Source organism: Alnus glutinosa, chromosome 9, assembly GCF_958979055.1.
Source record: "Alnus glutinosa chromosome 9, dhAlnGlut1.1, whole genome shotgun sequence".
NCBI classification, from domain to species: Eukaryota; Viridiplantae; Streptophyta; class Magnoliopsida; order Fagales; family Betulaceae; genus Alnus; species Alnus glutinosa.
Window position 1 is genome coordinate 3366509 of NC_084894.1, and position 20474 is coordinate 3386982.

Genomic DNA, 20474 nt, shown 5'->3' on the forward strand with positions numbered 1-20474 from the left:
TTTAATCTAACATCTATTAATGGGATTGGGATTAAATTATCAATTATTCTAAAAATTTAAAATTTAGCTAAGTTCAACCATTCGCCGTTACCGTAGTTACGTTCACCTAAATTTGTCCCCCCACGTAACAAATCTTAGTCCCGCCGCTGATTACTCGCTTGTTATGTAGCGGACTATCTGCCTTGCAAGCAAGTAAAAGTCATAGAATCTAAAACTCACCCACCAGCATTCCCAGGAAATAGGAATCCCACTCTCACGCGTTTGCATAGAGCGTGTAATAAAGTTCTTTCCTTATAATAATTACAAGCCCCATTCGGTTCCGTTAAATTTTTTGCTTTTTCTTCTCAAAATAAAAGTATTAACAAATAACTCAAAAGAAAAAACACATGAACACAAAAATAGTTTTTATTTTTATATCACATCGTAAAAAAATTTAAATTTAAAACAAAAAAAAAAAAAAAAAAAAAAAAAAAAAAACCTCTAAAACATATCAAATGACATGGATAGAAAATAAGCCCAAGGCTAAAGATCTAATTAAATTAGAGGCCGACTATTACAAGAGCTCAAAAAAAGGCTTGAGGAAGCTTAAAATAAAATACTCTAAATAAGATAGCCTCTTCACTCTTAAGAATTCTCATTTTCTTTCATTAAAATAAAAATATTGACTTAACCGTCAGAGGTTCTTTGTTAACTACGAGTTAGTGCCACTCTGATAATTTTTTTCTTATTTTGCAGATGACTCACAGCCCAATTCCAACATGCGAAAATCCTTATCATCATTAACAAACAGAGCCTAAATATTCTCCCAAAAATGTGCTTGCCACTTATCTAAAATAGCTTTAATCATTTGTGCGTTTGGGTATTGAATTTTGAGAATTAGAATTGAATTCTAATTCTATTTACAAATATCGAGGTAAGAAATTGTGTTTGGGTGTTGAATTTTGAGATTGGAAAATATTATATTTTAATGGTAAGAAATTATTGATAATTTGAAAAGTTGTGTATAATAATTAGTATTTTGAAAAGTTGTGTGAAATAATAATTTAAATAATAATAATTTATTATATATTGATTATTTAATTAAAAATAAATAAATAATTTTTTTAAAAAAAAATAATTGAAATCAAAATTAAAAATTAAAAAAAAAAAAAAAAAAATGAAGCAAGGGTGGCTGCCGGTTGGCAGCCACCCCTTTGGGGGTGGCCGCGCGCCACCCCCAAAGGAGGTCGGGGGAGGCCGCGCGGCCACCCTCAAGGGTCGGGGGTGGCCGCGCGGCCACCCCCAGTAGTTGGGGGAGGCCGCGCGGCCTCCCGGCTGGCAGCCACCCCTCTGTTTTTTTTTTAATTTCTTTTATTTTTTTTTATTTAAATTATTAATATTAATTTTTTTATTTTATATTGATTTAAATTATTAATATTAATTTTTTTTTAGTCAACTTTTTCTGCGCTGGGTCCCACCAATAATTTCAAAATTCGGGTCAAAATTTGGATTTTTGGGCGGGTGGGTGGGTTTTAGAAAAAACCCGAATGGAATAAAATTTCATTTCTAATGCCAAACAGTTTAAGATTTCTCAAAATCTTAAAAAGATTCCCCCAAGGTCGTCAAATGTTTTCCCTCCAGCAAAGTTGGAAGTGTATTCCACGCGAGAATATAGCGAGTGGGCACTGAATGAACCAGTCAGTCCGGTAAAACCGTTCAAACACGCTGAACAATTTCAACACGCTCCTACAGAACACCGACAAGATTCTCTCCCACGTGGCAAGACACCACCAAATCGGGAAACCGTCCAGGTGGGTAGAAACTAAGATGCTAGAAAAAAATCTGCACGACAAGAAGCTAAAGAAGTTCGATTTGAATCCTAAAAAGCCTTTTGGGTGGAGAATTTTGGACCTCAGACTTTTGTCTGGGTGAGGTTGTTCAAACTTTACACACCTTCCAAATCCATCATTTCCCAAACACTTTTCCTTGCACACAAAATCTTTCTCTCCTGAACACGTTCCTGTGCTCTTTTAAGATTCAGAAGTTTCTTCACTCCAGGAATCTCTGACTACAATTGCTAATCTCCAGATTTCTTGGACACCCACTAGCACTTTCTTGGTCTTCATTAGTGGGTATCTCTTATTTCTTGAATTACACCTTCCAAGATTGAATATCAGGGATAACTGTTATCTGGGTATATTTCTGGAAAGGTCGATTTTGCGCTTAGTTTTGTGTGTTTGAGAGAGAGAGAGAGAGAGAGGATGGTGGGAGCTTTATATGCTGTGGCTTCATCGGTGGTGGACTCGCATTCTAGCCCATGTTTGTGTTTGGATGCGCTGCCTTCAACTAATATGAACTTCAAGAGTGGTGGAGATTTGGTTTTGCAAAGGAATTCAATGGCGAGGAAGCATTTTAGTAAGCCAGGGTCCGTGGAGTTAAGCAGTTCATTCATTGATTCTGGGCGCCAGTTGCGGCTCTCAAAGAAAGCGCTTTCAGGTATCGTTCACCGGAGTTCGAGGAAGCAGCGGAAGGAGCGGAGATTGGTGATCGTCAATGAGCTTGCCGGACAGTATGAAGACAGTTTTGAGGATGTTAAAACGGTGAGAAAATTGATTCTAGATTCGAATTTTTGGATGAACTTTCTGCAAGATCGAGATATGGTGGTACATATTGTTCATATGTCTCACACAACTTTTGCTTACATGATGTGATCAGCTAGTGCTGTTTTGGTTTCTAGAGCCCATTAGTGAAATATTAATGCATTCCCTTTGTATGTTATGGTTGAGTATAGGATATCTAATTCAAGAGGTATTTAAAATGAATATTTCTTCAAGATTTTTGAAGAAATTCAATATAGCTATTTGAATGATTAACTTCAGAGAATGCTTTCCCTTTTGGTCCTGTCTGTTGTTCCCTTGTATGCATGCAGTGATAAATCACTACTTATTCCAAATTTAATTGAAATGGGAAGTGAATAACAAAGACCATGTTTTAACTTAGGACCTTTGCTATGTGCTTAAATACCATGTTAAATTACCACTTATTCCAAAAGTTTAAACTGATAAGAAATAGTGAATTTAATCATTTAATTTATATTTTAACGGTAAGAGATTGTGACAAGGGAAAGAGTCACACAACCATCTTGATGCGGGAAGAGAACAGTAATGTCGCAGCATTATATGGGTGCATTAACAGTTGGTCCTCCAGTTGTTCATTCGAAAACTGAATAGACTAAGTTGTTGCATCTGGACATCGTAAAGACAGATTTTTTCACTTTCTAGAACATTTCAATCTTTCAAAAGAATTGTTGGAATGTTATTGTCATAATTTTTAAAGAGTCGTAGAATTTCCAACTTGTTGGTCGCTCCATGAGTTAGAACTTGAGCTATGGAGCACAATAAGTATGTCATGGTTTTGCAATGAAGCATATGCTGTTGGATCAAAAAAGCCATAAGCTCAGGGGTGAAGAAATTAGAATTTCTAAATGGAATTATCAATCGCCTCAAAGGTTTGATTTACATTGCTTTATTTTCCCCTAATATCTACTCTTAAGGATGAGATTTAACAGCTCATCAGATTGTAAGGATTAATGTATTACTGAAACACCATTATGTAAAATTTAATTGATCCTAAATGAAGATGGGAAGATAAGGCTAGAAGTAATGATTTGGAAGATTAGAAAAGAAATAGACACGAGATTCTTTTAATTGATACATGAAATGACGAATGTGAAATGAAAGCGAAGTCATTACTTCTCTATGTATTTTTGTCACTTCAAATGTGTATCTTTGAATCCTAGAGCTAACTTGTTCATAGGTATACTACCAGCTCACATATCCACAAATATGTGCTCAGGAACTGCATCTCAATCTGATATGTAGAACAGCAGCCTCTGCGTTATTGTTAACCTCTGTCCAGATGCAATAATAAGCACTAATATATCATGCACTTCACAATACCAGTGCTTATTTGATATTACCCTCTATATGAATCTTGCCTTTAACCTTAGATTCTGATTTCTTAGATCAAACTTTCTTGTTATCCTTTGGCAATCTTCAAATCAACACCTATCAAGCTGAATGTAATCTTCAGTTTGGGAGGCTTTTCTTGATTTAAGGATTGGGGCATGACCATTTTTGGAATCTGGTGGCAACTGTATGAGTTCCAAACTATCTGAACTTTGTTTTGAATATAAATTATTTATGTATTTTCATAATTGCAACACGAACGTATCGAGGAAATGCATAGTACAGTAATAGATGCCATTGCTAGTGATGTCTTTTTATTACCTGTTTAAGGATACAGTGACCATTTTGTATCCCTGTTTTGAAGAACGCAAGTGTTAGCTAATTCCTGCTAAGAATTAAGACATCTAAATATTTATGCCTTCTATTAATTCAATCTTTATTAGAAAGTGTAGAGGGCCGCAATCTGATAGGAATATGGCTGACAAAATGTCTGTCTGCAGCAACTTCTCAACTATTTCACATACAAGGCTGTGAGGACTGTTCTTAACCAGCTGTATGAGATGAATCCGACACAATATAGGTGGTTTTACGAGTAAGTGGGATCTTCAACCTCATTCTATACAATTTTCCTACTTTTTATCCATTGCTGATGGTTATAACAAACTGTGGTGACACCTGATGTGGCTTCTAACTGATAGGCTTGAGAAAATTACTGAGCCTTTTGATTCATAATGAACTTGTGGATCAACTAGAATTGGGAGTTATTTTGAATCATCTGAAAGCGCCATATGGACGCAGCCATTTTCTTTTGTGAATTAAATTAAAAAGACAACTGTTACATTTTGTAACTTTATAACCAGGGATTGATAAAATATCTCTTAGGTGCCAAGCTGGTTCAATTTGACATTAAACCTGTTACGGAAATCCACATTGGTTAGCTGCGGAGCTTGAAATTGGTTTATGATACTAGTTAGTTGGTCACTCCAACTAATAAGTCAAGCTTTTGGTTTTGATGCCCTAGCATGGTATTCAAACCCTGTGTGTGTTATGAGTGCACATGTGAGTATTGAATCCCACATTGAGAAAAATAAACAAAGCGAGTAGTTAATATACATAAATGGACCCAAACCCTTAGCTTAAGCTTTTGGATTGGAGTGATGCATAGGCAATTCTCTGTTATGGTTCAGCTTCCACTTAAATGAGTGTCTTGGTATTTGAAGCTTTTGGTGTGGCTCCGATAAAATGGTATGGATGGCTCTTGGAGAAAAGTTGCGTTTGATGACGCCTGCAATTGGAGCAACTCTTGCACGCGTGACACACACGCGAGGAAGAGTTAGGTCAATGTGGAAAAGACCCACGTGAGAGGGAAATTTGTTGTGAGTACACATGTGAGTGTTGAGTCCCACATTGTGGAAATATAAACAAAGTGGTAGTTAATATACATAAGTGGATCCAAACCCATTAGCTTAAACTTTTGGGTTGAAGTGACATCCAAACATATATATTAATGTACTCTTAGTAGACTCCATAGGCAATTCTCTCCGTAACCTTGTCACAAACTTGACTGGAGTTCCAATCAACTCAACTCTGTCCTTTCAGATAACCTTACCTAGGTTAATGACATCAAGAAACTTCCATTTATCTTTATGTTTAAGGGCAGCAGCAATGTATTGACTTTGATCCAAGTCTAAGATTCCCCAGCCTATATACGACCTGTGTTTAAACATATTTATGTTATGGTAATTATTCTTTTATCTAAATCTTGTTTCTTTCTTCATTTTGGACAGTTTTGTCGCAACAAACAAACCTGGTGATGGAAAAGGTTTCATCCGTAGCCTTGGAAAGGTAGTTTTTTCACTTTAGATTTTATGTTGAACATGAAAGAGGAAATCATTCTCTTTAGGTAACTAAATAAAACTATTTAATGTTGTTGCGGTCATTTCTTGGATATTTACAAACGAAAATGCAATAATAAAATTTGTTATATTTTTCTTCCATCCCTTATTTGGCTTGGTGAACAAGTGGAGTATATTTTGTGCAAAACATCAAGTTTTGATGTAATGAATTTGTGACCTCCATGAGTGGTGGCTGCCACCCCTTCACTCCCCTCCTCCACGAGGGGCACGTTAGGGATCGGTCCTTCTCTCCCCCGTCCCTGATGGGCATGCAAGGGATAGGTCTCCACCCCATCAACCACCCCTCCCCCTGCAAGGGTGGAGTATATTTTGTGCAAAATATCAAGTTTTGATGTTATGAATCACATACGACTTTTTAAAATGACAGGAGAAGCATGAGCTCGCTGAGAGAGTGATGGTAACTCGGCTTCACCTGTATGGTAAATGGGTCAAGGTATGGGAATTTGAAATTTTTCTGAGATCTTTTTCTTAAGCCTGCAAAGTTCATACGACTTGCAAAAAGAATTAAACAATGTGGGAATTAACCCTTCTTTTTCCTGTCATTGTGATGTAGAAATGTAATCATGCTGAAATATACCAAGAGATCTCTGATGAAAACTTGGAGTTGATGCGTGAACGTCTCATGGAGACTGTGATATGGCCCTCCGATGACTCAAACACAGAGAAGATTGGCTGACAACTTGCTACTTCATACACCTTGGTCATTCTTTTTTCCCCTGTTCCTAGTCTAGGTATATTTTTGCTTTCTCATCAAGATCCCATGAGGTCTTCTATATTATTTTCCACAAAACTAATAAGATGTCGTATTCTGTACATTGTATATATGAATACCATCCAACAATTTAGAGAGCTTGAAGCAAAATCACAAACTGGGTTTTCTGATTTTTCTCTCAATTGAATGCAATTGGGACCTGAGTTACAAGCGGACAGTTATTAACCGCCTAATAACCGCTAACCGTATAATTGCTTTAGTAGGCGGTTGAAAAAATAGTTAAGCGTTTAGAGCAGTGCGGTTTGCCGTTTTAGGGGTAAGCAAAAGTGGTAAATAACGACTAACCGCCTACCCTTATAATATATATATTAAATATAAAATAATAATAATAATAATAATAATATACAAAAACGATGTCATTTTTTACACTATTTTAAATTTGTAATGTTTTAGATTTGTAATGTTCCTGAAACTTGGATGTGATATTCCGAACTTTGTGACCGGGTAATTATGAGAGTTATTTGGTTATTGGAGGGGTTATTCAGGAGCGGTTATTGGGTTATTTGAGGGTCGATTTATGTTTTACTGCAATTTCTTGGGTTATTCATATTGAAACTCATAAACTGCACAGTTGAAATCAGGATTGATTATACATGTAGCGTCTTTCAGTTAGTTTATTAGGTTAATCTGTTTCATCAAGTATTATTGATACAGATTACCTTTTGACTAAATCATTGTTATCACTGCCAAGGATATTTCATGTGTAACTTTCACTCAAAATAATTATTTTTTTTCCCAAAGTTTTATAGAAAATACTTGAATGAAGCCTTCTGATTATTTAAAAAATGCCCAGATCCATCTAAAATATATGCTGAAAAGAGGCTCGAGAAAAGCTCTAAGCACCAAAATAGGCCTAAAAGATCCATTACCTAAACAGCGGTTACACAGTGCTGCTATTAGGATGTTTAATAACTGCTAACTGCCTAAAGCAGAGCGATTGCGATTACAAAAATCTAGTAACCGCCTAAAATGATTATAATTAGAGGCAATAACCACTAACTGCAACCGTTTATACATCCCTACTTGAGTTCATCTTCTATTGACGAAAGATACATAGCTCATGATTTTAATATCGCGAGTGCTATAATATCGTGCTCATTTTACTCGGCAGCTTTTAAATGTTGTCCGGAAATCAAATAATTTGGTGTTTCAAATCTAATTTGGTCATTTCGAAAAGTGCTAACTGGCTTGCCCATTAACCTTGCTAGATGAATTGTCTATGTTAATAATTCCCATTATCACTTTGCCTTATATTATGCAGTACCTAATATTGATATCAATCCTCCCTATATAGGCCACTCCTCCCTCTCTCTTTTTTGGGTGTCTGTTTGTTTTGTTATTTTGTCTATTTGAAGTGCCCTTAAAACAAAATAAAAAAATATTATTTATTAACCTTGAATATTTATATCAATTGCTCAGTTAGGCTGCAATTTTCAAAAATGTGGACGTAATGTTCCTCAACTCAGATTCATTGAGAAGTAATATCTCCTGTTGTGAAGGCTGAAGCAACCGAAAAAGGGGGAAAACAATCTTTTGAATCCCCTAGAGCACCTGCCTTCATATACATGGAAACTAATCTTAATACCCTTGAATGTTTAACAAAAAAATATAAAACAACAATTGGCTACCAAATACCCAAAAATAACACAAGCTTCAAGTGCATTATCAGAACAATAACAAACCTTTATGACTTCTGTTCCATGGCTGTCAAAAATAACCTTCCCCAAGCATAGAGTGGTCAGCCAAACAACGAGTCTGGGCTGTGTTAGCTAGGAAATAAAGCTTCTGTAGCACAAGTGATCCTGCCCTAATCATAGTAGCATCATCAAGGCAGCCATATTCAGGAGCCCTAATGTATTGCATCCACAAAGGCATCAAAAGAAATTAACAAATTGCTGAGATACTAGCCTACAATATGTAGGAGTCACAGTGTACATCTTCAAGACTATATACTAAAATGGATCATTCGATACATATAAAGAAAATGGATACAGAATGCATGTATCATGGGAATGAATGGTCAGGAACACCTACAAAAATGAGAAAGCTCTCATGCTGCTCCGGAAAAAGCTGAAAGCAATGCGTTGCACCTGCAAAAGAACATAACAAGAGAAACACCAATTTGACTCATTAGGAACTGAAATTCCAATCTTGGCAGGCATCATTCTGAAAGGTAAAATCTGTAACAGGAAGATGTAGTGATCAGGTAAATACAACATAAAGTTACTAGAAAATGGGTTAAAATAAAAAAAAGGAAAAAACTAACAAATACAATCTCAACCACATGCTGGAAGTAAAATTGTTAGTTCTATACACACCCTTCACATCTTGAGTTGAAGCCAAAATATAGCATAAGCATTATTATTCCATTATCTTTACCATAATAAATATCAACTGCTGTGGCCTTATGAATTTTTTTTCCAAAACAAATGAAGAACTACAAACAATTCTCATTCTGACTGTCATAATGAGGTATTAGTAAAAACTAAAAACTCAATTCTGTGTCAATATATAAAGTTACTATAGACCTTGAATGAAGTATACCACGTTCTTGAAGGCAATTTATGGATGGCTGGACAATATCTTGGGGAAAAGGTGAAAAACCAAACTGCATCAATATTCCTCTTCTTCGCTTGGGATTCCAGGGAATGGGGAAAAATGAGCAAAGAGTGATCATGTTGAGCCAGCACCAGACGTCACAAATTGCCCAAGTGCTGTTTTTACACGGAGCTGTGCCAGATGAGAGGGATCAGGTATGGTTTAGCAAACGGATAAAAAAAGACCAACAAAAAACCATTCAATTTGAGATATAGAATAAACAACCTCTACATCCACACAGGGATCATTGACCATCGTCTTTATTTGACAAACTATGCCAGCATTCCGTAATTTTACAACCCGGCCCGATGCACCAGGGCTTGATGGAAAAGTGAGATTTATTATGGCCCACATGGCTGCCGTGCGTAACCGGCTGTCATTATTCTGCAAAAACTTGAGTATAAAAGAACGGGCCCCGTCGTTCACCTGTGGAAGGAGTTGTTGCATTACTGCTTCCTTATGAAACTCATTCCCACTTGAAATATTGCCAAGAACATACATTCCCTGCATGAAAAAATTATGGTCGAGCTATAATAATGAGGATAATGACGATGATGATGATAACAACAAAACAATCATAATAATAATAATAATAGTAATAGATAACACCAACAACGAATTACTAAAAATCACCCAATATTGGTAATACTAAATGTAAACCTTGTTTTTTTTTTCTTTTTTGATAAGTAAATACTAAATGTAAACCTTGTTATGACGGTGACAAAGGGAACAGCTGTGCACACTATGTTGCCCATGCCCATTAAACTCCCTGGAGTGTTGGATGTTGAAACTATATTACACACACTAGATAAGAAAAGGCACGGGTGCTAAATTGTGTTAGAAACTTGCTATAAAGGGTTCTAAAATTCATCTTACCGTTTTATCATATATTTTTAATAAATTGAAATTTGCATATTGAAATATTTGAAAGCATACTTATCATATATACCGGATGTGTTCAGTTTCCTAATATGTAAAACTTCACAAAGAATTCTTCAATTCTAAAGTACAGACATTGAACATATCCAGTTCCAGCAAGTATCCACAGGTTGTACTTGAAACCACTTCTATTTTTTCGTGACAAGGAGAAATTTCCATCTAAGACCCATCAAAACTCAGGCATAATTTTGTAAAATCATACAGTAGTTTCTAAAAGATAATTTCTTTTTAAACTTTTGGGTTGTGAATAATGAAAATGTCGTCTTTTTCAATTCCCAAATTATAAATTTGCAAATAATAAGCCAACTGAAGCCTAGAGGACCTTATACAAGTCCATATATTCTAGACCTCACGGTACAAACCCTCTTCTAGAAAACTCTCAGCTATACTGCATTCTTGTAGAAAACTTCAACACTTGCAACTAGAAACAAATGAGAGCGAGGTTGTAACACACTAACAATCAAAACAGAGTCTGCCTTGAGCTATAAGCAATAAATTAAATTATGCCAACAGTAAGTTGATTATCCTACAGAATAATACAGCTTTAAAAAATTTAATTCATTTGGTCATGAAACCTTTAGGTTTCTGCTCAAATCAAAACTTATTTGTGTTTGTAAGATTCATTACAACATGTTTAGTTACCCTGCAAATTTGAGAGGGCTCATTCATATTTTGTCCAGCATCTAATGCACAAAGCCATTACCACGAACAAAACAATTCCCTGAACTCCTAAAATTGTTCAAGATGATGATTGTGGGTGAACTGCCACAAAAAAAAAAAAAAAATGGTGCCATTCAAATTCCATGGGACAATCTAACAGGCCTTAATTTTTTTTCGGAGTAATAGAATCTCCTAAATACTCTCTTTGACTTTGACAAATTACATTAAATGAAAGCTACGGCACCAAATGACAATCATTTTGCCTTAAATATAACTATTTTCCTACTGAGCAATTAAATCCAAATCTGAGAACCCAAGAGGTGAAAAACAATCTTTCTGGAAAGGTGATCCAAACATATTGGGGCAAGGCTAAGCGGCCTAATGTGATGTATTAGTCTCAGGGTGTTGTGGGCTGGTTTTGTAGGGGTTTTTTGGGTTTCCTTCTGTTTGGGTTTTTCGGGTGTTTTTCCCCTTCCCCTCTCTTTCCTTTTTTGGTGTCCTTTTGTATACTTCCTGTATGCTTAGGAACGCCTTTACGCTTTTTATAAAATTCTCTACTTACTTATCAAAAAAAAAAAAAACATATTGAAATCAGCAGACAGCAGATGCTTTCTTCATCCAGACAGATCTCAATCCGCCACCTACTCCACTGGGAAAGTTCCACACAAAATTCAGAATAGAACTTGGATTCTCAAAACTTTTTTCCCAAAATTTGTGTTATAATTGCAGTAAGTGACATCGTCTCATTTGAGGAAATCATTGAAACCAATTAATAGTGGATTGACTAAATTTAGTATAACATTAATTCCATAGAGGAACATGTGGCATAGCAACACTCCACATCATTCCTAGAAGTGGCGGAGCCAAGATTTTGGTTCACCGGGGAGGGAGGGGGGGGGGAGAGAGAGAGAGAGAGAGAGAGATTACAAGATAGAGTTAAAAAGGAAAATTAAAAATATAACTAGAAATTGATTGAAATATTAAAAAATTGACACTATCAATTTTATTTTTCATCCTAAACCATGATAGACTTGGAATATGTTGGGGTGAGGGGGTGGGGAGGATCCTCTCTTTTAGACCAAGTGATCTTCTCACTTAGCTACAGAGCATCTGCTAGTTAGAAATTATGTGAGAATAAGTAAGCAGTTAAATATAAGGTTTTCCTTAGAGCACCCATGCGTGTACATGGACCATCCCTCTCCATTTTAGACAATTTTTATTGAATCACTAACACATTAATACAATACACATTGATGCACAAAAGAAAAACTCAATGCCCACACCACAAATAACAATACACACAACACACTTGAATAGTTCTCACAAAAGCACAACAAGACAAATTCTTAAAAAGCCCAATAAAAAGAAAAAAACACTACAAACGCACAGCACCTTGAGAACCTCTCACACTTTACTCTCTTCACTATTCTCTCTAAAGCTGTGACACGCAGCACTATTCTTCCTCTGTGACACAGACCACTTACATCTCCTCTACTCTCCACACGTTCAAGCTAAAGAGCCAGGGTCCTCCTTTTATAGAAGTAGAGATTGGCAAGGCTGCTTTCCAGCCATTTATGGGCTGGCAATAAGCTGGCAAACGGAGCTGGCAGTGAGTTGGTAGAAAGAGACGTGAGAAAGAGGGAGAGAAAGAGACTGGGTGACGCAGGCGGTGGAACACAGTAGCGCCTGAGGAAAATTCAGGAGAGAAGAAAAGAAAACTGAATGGAGGGATGGGCAGTGCTGGGCAGTCAGATGGTGGAGAGAGCAAAGGGACAAAAGGGAGGAGGCCGCCCAGATCTTCATTTCCTTCCCTAGTCCTTAGAATTTTTTCAAACTTTTGGGTGGCTCAAAGTTACACGTCTCTATCTTACACCTAGGTTAGTCTTCCCCCCAGAACCTAGGGTGAAGTATCGGTTTATTGTGACTGTAGGTAGTGGTAGGAGGTGTGCAGCTAGCGGGCCAGGGTGGTCATTTGCCCCCTCTCACCCCCTGCTGACTCTGCCGTTGATTCCCAGGCATAAATTGGTCTTCCACCTAGTATTTCACTTATAAATAGGAAAAGGTCATGACAAAGTAAAGATATCTGGCTGCTTCCACAGCCAACGCAACTAATTAGACATCCACTTCCAAGAACACGAATGCCACCAAACATCTTTAACAACCATCAGCTCACAAGATGTCAATATCAATAAGCCAAAGATGGTGGTCATATCATCTCCCAGTTACACCAAGATCAATTTTTGCCATCTTAAAGGGCACACCTAAAGCAAGTTACCACAAATTTCCACCAAGTTATGTTATAAATGTATCAGCAATTAGGATCACATGTCACAATTTAGATTGGTAGCCACAACAAGTCACAAAAGGTCACTATTAAATCAATATATGACACTCTTAACATATCACTCGATGTAATAATTACTAGTTCAAAACATTAATTTTCGAACCTTCCCTCTATAAAAGAATTCTAACCTGTATCCCAATTTCAGCTTTTGAAGCACTCTGCAATTGCCTTCCAATAGCATCCAATAAGATGCCATCTTCAGCAAACACATACTCAACTGAGTTTATACATCCATCAACAAGATTGCGAACAAGGGCCAGAGCTTGCTCTTGTACAGAGGGCTCAGGGTCTGCAGTGTAAATACAATGAAACAGTGGTTTATACACCATCGCTATAGTAAGAATTTGAACTATTATCAAAACCAGAGTTTGGTTCATTACCACATATAAGGCTTGATAATAATGGTGGGGTGAGCTCCAAAAGAATGCCTTCTTTACACACGTTGTCTGCAAGGAACATCAAGTTCTTCAAAGCCCACAAAGCATTTAACCTTAAGGTTGCATCCATTGATTTTGATAATTGTACAAGCACTTTCAGACCTCCACATTTTACAATCACAGACTTATGTGTTGCAAAATTAACCACAATGTTGCTAATAGCACCCAGAGCTGCAACCTGAAAAATAAGGTATTCAAGGGAGAGTCTAGCAACACTTGCTAAAATCATAATTACTTAAAAGGTCTTATCTGCACAAGAGAAGCAGTTTTTTTCCCCAAGTGGAGAAGCACATTCATAGGGTAATCCATGTGTTGAAAAAGGATTTTCCAATTCACAGATGGTAATCCCACTATAAGTGTTTTCATAATGAACAATGTTCAGTTCAAATAGGACTGGAATACAAGCACGCATGGATGGCTGTAAATAACACGCAGGTTTTAATGGGAAATGACTAATGTTTCTAACAAGTTGCAGCTTCTACATAAGAAATGATTCTAGAATCATATCTTTGTGTTTTTTATGAGTTTTTTGCTTCCAAAAGAACACCAAATAGCATTCAAAACATGTGATTTTGCATCTCGCAACTAAAGGAATTTTGCCCAGCCTTCCAAACACCAGATTCAGGACAAGAACATATGAGATGAATGACTGAAAAGCTTCGAATTAGATCATCAAAATATTTCCAGAAATGTTAAGGATATGCAGATGCTACCACCGGATCATGATCAGAAAAAGGTCCACTCAATTAGGCTCCCAATGCACTTAACCAAGTAACTCCACATTCCCAACTACAGTAAAGTTCATAAGCAGCTTCCAATAACGTGTAAATGTAATAAACTTCAATTATAGTTGAAAATAAAGAAGCCTACTAAGTGAAGAAGAATGATCATCAGTATAACAAACTTCAATTATACCTGGACAGAAGTAGAAGGGTCATGTAAAAGCTGAACCAACGGAGTAACAATCATTTCATTCATAAAACGACCTGCGCTTAAAGTCTGATTGATGTTTTATTAGCAAATTTCAAGCTATGATTATCAGAAATTAGGTATCATGAACTTGAAATTGGTAGCACAAACCTTGATTGACCTAGAGACACTTCTTAAGCAAATGCAAGCTGCAGCACGTACATCAGCATTATCATGAGTTAGTGCATGAGTTACCGAGTCCAATATCTGTATTCATGAGGATATATTAGTCATAAATAGTGATAATTGGTAAAATACCAATTACCAAGTTGCTAATTAGTAAAATACACATAAAAATCTATTAAGTCTAGGCCTTGTATAATCTCTAATTTGGCTAAATTGCCCATTTAGTCAAAAATAGTGATATCTTTGCACCATTTGAGTATGGGAAACAAAACTAAAGAAGATATAATCATTACCACAGAGGAGAAATATTTATGAGCAATAGAAATTAAACATGTTGAAAGTCCAACTGCCATTCAAAAGCTTTGTCAACTGTTTTTGTTACTGATTGAAGTTGGTACCCTTCCAATTCCTAACAAATAGTTTGGTTGGCACCCAGGAAGAAAAGAAAAGAAAAAGTTCACCAGAAGATATAATACAATGAAACCACTCTACACACTTTGATCCATAGGTAAAAAAAATATAGGGAGTTGCTTTAGTGGAAAAGTTTACAGCTTAAAAGTAGCAAAAAAGGCTGTCCGCGTAGATAAGCTTCCACCTATTTTAGCTGTTTGCTGCAAGTCTTAAATAATTCATGCACTCGCATACTAATTTTATAAAAGTAATTCAATCTTCTTAGAAAGCGTAGAGCAGCGAAACCCAAGTACAAAGGGAGTATATATGAGAGACACCAAACTAAGAGCAGTCCCAGCGGGTGATGTAAAATTTTATCTATTCTAGATAATCAAAACACACATTTTGCTAGTTTAGCTAACCACTCTCAAAACTACCCTCCATCCGATTATCTAAATTTTTATCTATTTTATTAAAATAATCATTTTTATTCTTTATTTTATTTTGGTTAAAAACCTCTCTCCACTCTGCCCCACGCGTTATCTAGAAACCTCTCTCCACTCTGCACCTAGAAATTTCTGGAGTGTCCTTCCTTTCCAAGCTGCTCTCTCTAGGACCTCCAGCCCATCGTTTTAAGAGAAAATGCTTAACAGTAGCAAGATTTTTTCTTCCTCTGAGGCTCTCTCTGGGATTTGAGGAGTGAAGCTGGTGTTTCTCTGACCCACCACGGTTCGGAGCTTCTTTTCCTTCTTCTTGTTATCTAGATTGGGTGCGAGATTTCAATTTCTCTGTGTGTGTGTTCGCTCCAAAGCCTCCAATGGCTTCCTCACTTACCAAGGAAGATTACGGCAAAGCTGGCGGAGTATGCCCAACGATACAAGGAGATGGTGGAGTCTCCCCCGTCGGAATGTGTAGTCAATTGAGCAGGAGGAGGAGGGGCGGCGTCTTCCCCGTTGGAATCCCGAAGCTGCCGCGGGAGAAGAAAACACAAAGAAGAACACGCGCAGAGAAGAGGAAGAAAGAATCTTCGAGAGAGAGAGAGAGAATGGAAGAAAAACAATATAATATTGATACATATGTGAACAGTGTCATGCTCCATGTGGTGTGACACTATTCACAAATGGAGCTTGGATCTACTCTGGCGTTAGGATACATAATCGGATGGAGTGGTGTTTTTGTGAGTTTCTTATCTATTATAGATTCACAGTGGGTTTTACATAACCCACTGTGAATGCTCTAAGGAGAAGAAAAAGAACACAAATTCACAAACTATAGGAAATTAGAAAATAGAAGATTAATTGTATGCAGCCATCCAAACATAGAGGGATTTGAACATGAAAGCTTTTAACTCTATCACTGAGCTCTCACAACCTTCAAAGTTCCCCACATTACATTCCCACCAAATACACCATATTAAACACAAGGGAACCATCGTCCAGGCTTCTATATTACGGTAGCTTCCAAACTAACCATGGCAACTTGGACAGATAAAAGTTGCATGTAAAACATAATAGAAGAAAAAATTATCCACATCACCAGATATTAATGACAACAAATATTTTTTTTGATAAGTAATAAGCCAATCTCATTAAAAGCGTGAGGCGCCCCTTAATACACTGGGAGTATACAAAAGAAAACGCCTAATTAGAGAAACGAGTAAGGAAATCAAGAAAGCTAAAAGATAAAGGGGACACATAAGCCGTAGTCCAAAGATACAGAGTGTGATAGAAGGAGGATAAAAGTTCCTCAGGGGTCTTCTTTACGTCCTCAAAGTTCTGATTATTTATTTCCCTCCATAAGCACCAAAAGAGGCAAATGGACACCATTTTCCACATCGTAGTACTCCTCGACTGGCCCGAAGACCACCAACAAGCAAGCATATTGATAACCGATGGAGCTAAAACCCATTTATGGCAGTCATGTTGCATCATGGGGTTGTGAGAACTTCTAAAATGTCTAAACCATTAGCATATATTTTGCATGCCAACTGGAATTATCAAGTAAAATCTACCAAAGCCAAGAAAAAGATGGAACAGCTAAATCCAATAGTCACAACATTAAAAAAAAAAAAAAAAAAAAAAAAAAAGAAGAGTTTCCTCGTAAAGCAAAAACTCTTTTACATTGATGTATTAAAGAATCAAGCACATATATCCAATACTTGATCAGTTCAAATTTCATAGTTGACAAGCTAAGAAGTCCAAAATTGAACTACAAACAGATCTCCTCACTTCAAGCATTTGAGATTTTACTTACTTCTCCCTGGGAGGAAAAAACGAACTCATATTCCATATGCACACACAGACAGAAGAATCTATCAACATAACCTTCAGCCAAGAACTAATTTCCATAACCCTAATTTCCCAGGCCTATGCCCATATATATATATATATATATATTCCTTACCAAAAAAAAAAAAAAAAAGATAAAGTTATGCAGGTGGAGAAGTCAGAAATCCATGCCCATGTTCCTGATGACCCACCTTAAGAGATGACTCCACAGCATGATTGGGAATATTAAATTAAGCATACAAAACAGGAACAGATAATAGAGATATCATGGCAAACAACTAATAATTAAATGCACAAGTTTGTGTATCCTTTTTGAGCAACAGACCTTTAGAGATAGGAACCTAGACCGGCAGCTCTCCAATTGTGAGCATAGATCAGCCAATACCAACAATATTCCTTGGAAACGTCTGGGATGTAATGAATCTTTTTGCAAGTGGTTGTAAAGTTTATCAATAGCATTTGCCTCAAAAGCTAGTCTCTGTAGATCCTCCTTTTGCGCAATTAAACTAGAGAAAACAAAGGGAGAGTCCTCCCCAATTTGACCAGGATCATCAAGAAGCTCAAGTAAAAGGTGTACCAATTTGGTTTTAATGCCTACATCTTGCAGATAGCAAGGAGATGTGTTCCTTATAACAATTAAGCACATGCAGGCCAGTAACCTTGTCCGTGGATACCTATCTTTTGTTAAGTCAATAACAGAGCTCAAAGCTATTCCGCTTTCAGAGACAAACTTTGAAGCACCTTCTGGATTGTTCTTGATTATTGTGGCTAGAGATTCTAAACTAGCATCTTTCTGACTTGAGGAACCTTCAAGAAGGTAAATAAGCTTCTTCAAAACCCCAGGATGACATAATGTGTTTTGCTCCGCAACTGTCTTACAAGAATGGATGATGATACTTGCACCTAATCCTGTAACGGTTTCGTTCTTACTATTCAGTAATGAAAGAAGAAATCCCATGCTTTTCTCTTTAAGGAAATCATATTTTGGAGCAAGTTTTGATTGATAAATCATTCTAAGGGAACGTGCACCAGCATCCACAACCTGGAGACAAAGCAAAGCCATCCAAATGTCATTCAAAATGACGCAACCAGAATAATAGTCACTAAAAAAATAAAGGGTACATCAGAAAAAATGCCTGATTTTGAGAATAATTCAGGCAAGAATTGCAAGAGTAAAACCAAAGTACGCACTTCTATGTATGCAATGGATTAAAATAATAGAAAATGAGAAGATGAACAAGCTAAAAAGCGTCTAAATAAATATGAGGTTTTTGTAAGAAAGGAAAGACAACAGTATCCCCTCCCCTCCACCCACCCCCACCCTAAAAACTTTTTTTAAAAAAGTAATTCAAATCCATTAAAAGCACAAAGGGGCGCAACCACCCCCACCCTAAAAAATACAAAGAAATAATGCGAGATAAATGAAGAAAAGTAGGACGAGGGATTGCTGTAATGCAGCTGACTTTAAATATGGAAACTTCTATGGTCTACCACCTTTGGCAGTACATACAAACCTTGAGTGAAACAAACTGTCAATGAAGATGCGTTAAATAAGTTCTCAGAACACTCGTGGAACAGATCAGGCATTGACAAACAACATGAAATGACGACAACCTTATACTGAGAAACATCACCCTACTTTGAGCTAACAACGTCCACAGATAACGTTACGTGGACCCTTTAGAATGTGGAGGATCTACACCGGTCTGATACATTGGTAGGGTTGTCGAGGGAAGTTGCGTTAAAAACCAAATTCATGGAGAATGCCGGAAGTTGGGGCACTGAGATCTAATGCCCCACACACACTCGCTTACACCCAACACACAAAACTAAGTCCGTCCCTTCACAAGCATGGCATCAAAGGGCAATAGAAACCAAAGCAGGGAACATAGCCATCTACCATTATTCTAATCACCCGCAATTCATGAGATATACCAAAATAGAAGAGAAGCTTTTGGTTTGGCTATCAGATACGGCTTAGAAAACAGAAACCACCACTCAAACTAAAAACCTAACTGCAACTATTAGAATATTTTAGACGAATATCTCGCTTCCTAAAAGCTGAATTGTACAAAGTTTCTTTCATCCATTGGCCACATTTTACCAGCAACCAAATTGGTCTCCTAGACGAGAATTTCCAAGAGCTTGTCAATCGAATCGAACTAAACAAGATACAAAATTGTTGCTTATCGTGTGAAACAACAATATTGCACTTTCTTGCATTTTTCATCCCATCCGTTTCTCGGACACCAAAAAAAAAAAAAAAAAGGGATCGAATTCATGTTCATTACCTTCTCGTCGGGATAGGAGAGGAGGTTGATGAGATTTGGGAAGGCGCCAGCGTCGAGGACGGCTCGTACACCAGCGTCGAAGCCGCAGGCGAAGCTACCGAGCACTGCTGCCGACTGGACTAGGAGGTCGGCTTGGGCTTGGGATTGGGCTTGGGATAGCGCGGCGGCCACGGCTGGGACGGCGCCGAGCTTGAGGAAGGAGAGCTTCTTGGTGCGGTTGCCGATGATCTGGTTCTTGACCTCCCTGAGCGCCCTTAGCTTCACTTCCGGGTCCGTCGAGCCCAGCCGGACCAACAAGTCCGACGGGGCGCGCCGATGGCTCGACGAGGCTGTGGCTGAGGTGGGCATGGTGCGAAGCCCCAGGAGGGATGGAGTTCAGGCAGACGCGGAGAGATTATTGGACTTTTTTGAGTTTTTAATAACCTTTTTTTATTTTTGGTAAATAGTTTCTAATAACTTTTTAGGGTAAAGGTTACATATCACATGTCTATGTCTCACAAAAATTCAAAATTTCAAAAATTCAAAAATTCAAAAATTTTGTGGTCACAATGTTAACTAACTTTTAATTTTATTTTATTTTAACGAAAATTGATCAATTAATTAAGTTTATTACATATAATTATAAAATAAAAATGTAATTTCTAACCATTTTTTAACAATATTTTTAATTTGTTGAGAAATCGTATATTATTTGTTGATATTTTAAATATGTTATACCTGCGTTTTATATTAGTAAAAACAGAGAAAGATAGTTTGGCATTCCGATATGGATAGAATTAATTAAAAAATCAGTTAAG

The 20474-nt window shown here is 37.0% G+C and overlaps 2 protein-coding genes across 3 annotated transcripts; one reads left to right on the top strand and one right to left on the bottom strand.

Annotated features, from left to right (window-relative positions):
- The first annotated feature begins 1828 nt into the window (after positions 1–1828).
- On the top strand, positions 1829–6745 carry LOC133878613 (chaperonin-like RbcX protein 2, chloroplastic). The gene is made up of 5 exons (XM_062317177.1): positions 1829–2579; positions 4448–4539; positions 5735–5792; positions 6231–6296; positions 6417–6745. Exons 1-5 carry the CDS (start codon positions 2241–2243, stop codon positions 6537–6539), a joined length of 678 nt encoding a protein of 225 aa, XP_062173161.1. The 5' UTR covers positions 1829–2240; the 3' UTR covers positions 6540–6745.
- A 1320-nt stretch (positions 6746–8065) lies between these two features.
- Positions 8066–20101, bottom strand: LOC133877469 (uncharacterized). Of its 2 annotated transcripts, XM_062315781.1 has the most exons (9): positions 19678–20101; positions 17712–18428; positions 14694–14789; positions 14529–14612; positions 13557–13791; positions 13305–13465; positions 9459–9737; positions 9164–9365; positions 8066–8725 (listed from the first exon to the last, which is right to left on the bottom strand). In XM_062315781.1, exons 1-8 carry the CDS (start codon positions 20023–20025, stop codon positions 9309–9311), a joined length of 1977 nt encoding a protein of 658 aa, XP_062171765.1. In that variant the 5' UTR covers positions 20026–20101; the 3' UTR covers positions 8066–8725; positions 9164–9308. The 2 variants fall into 2 exon arrangements, with proteins under 2 accessions (XP_062171765.1, XP_062171766.1); XM_062315782.1 differs by lacking the exon at positions 14529–14612.
- Between the last annotated feature and the right edge of the window lie 373 nt (positions 20102–20474).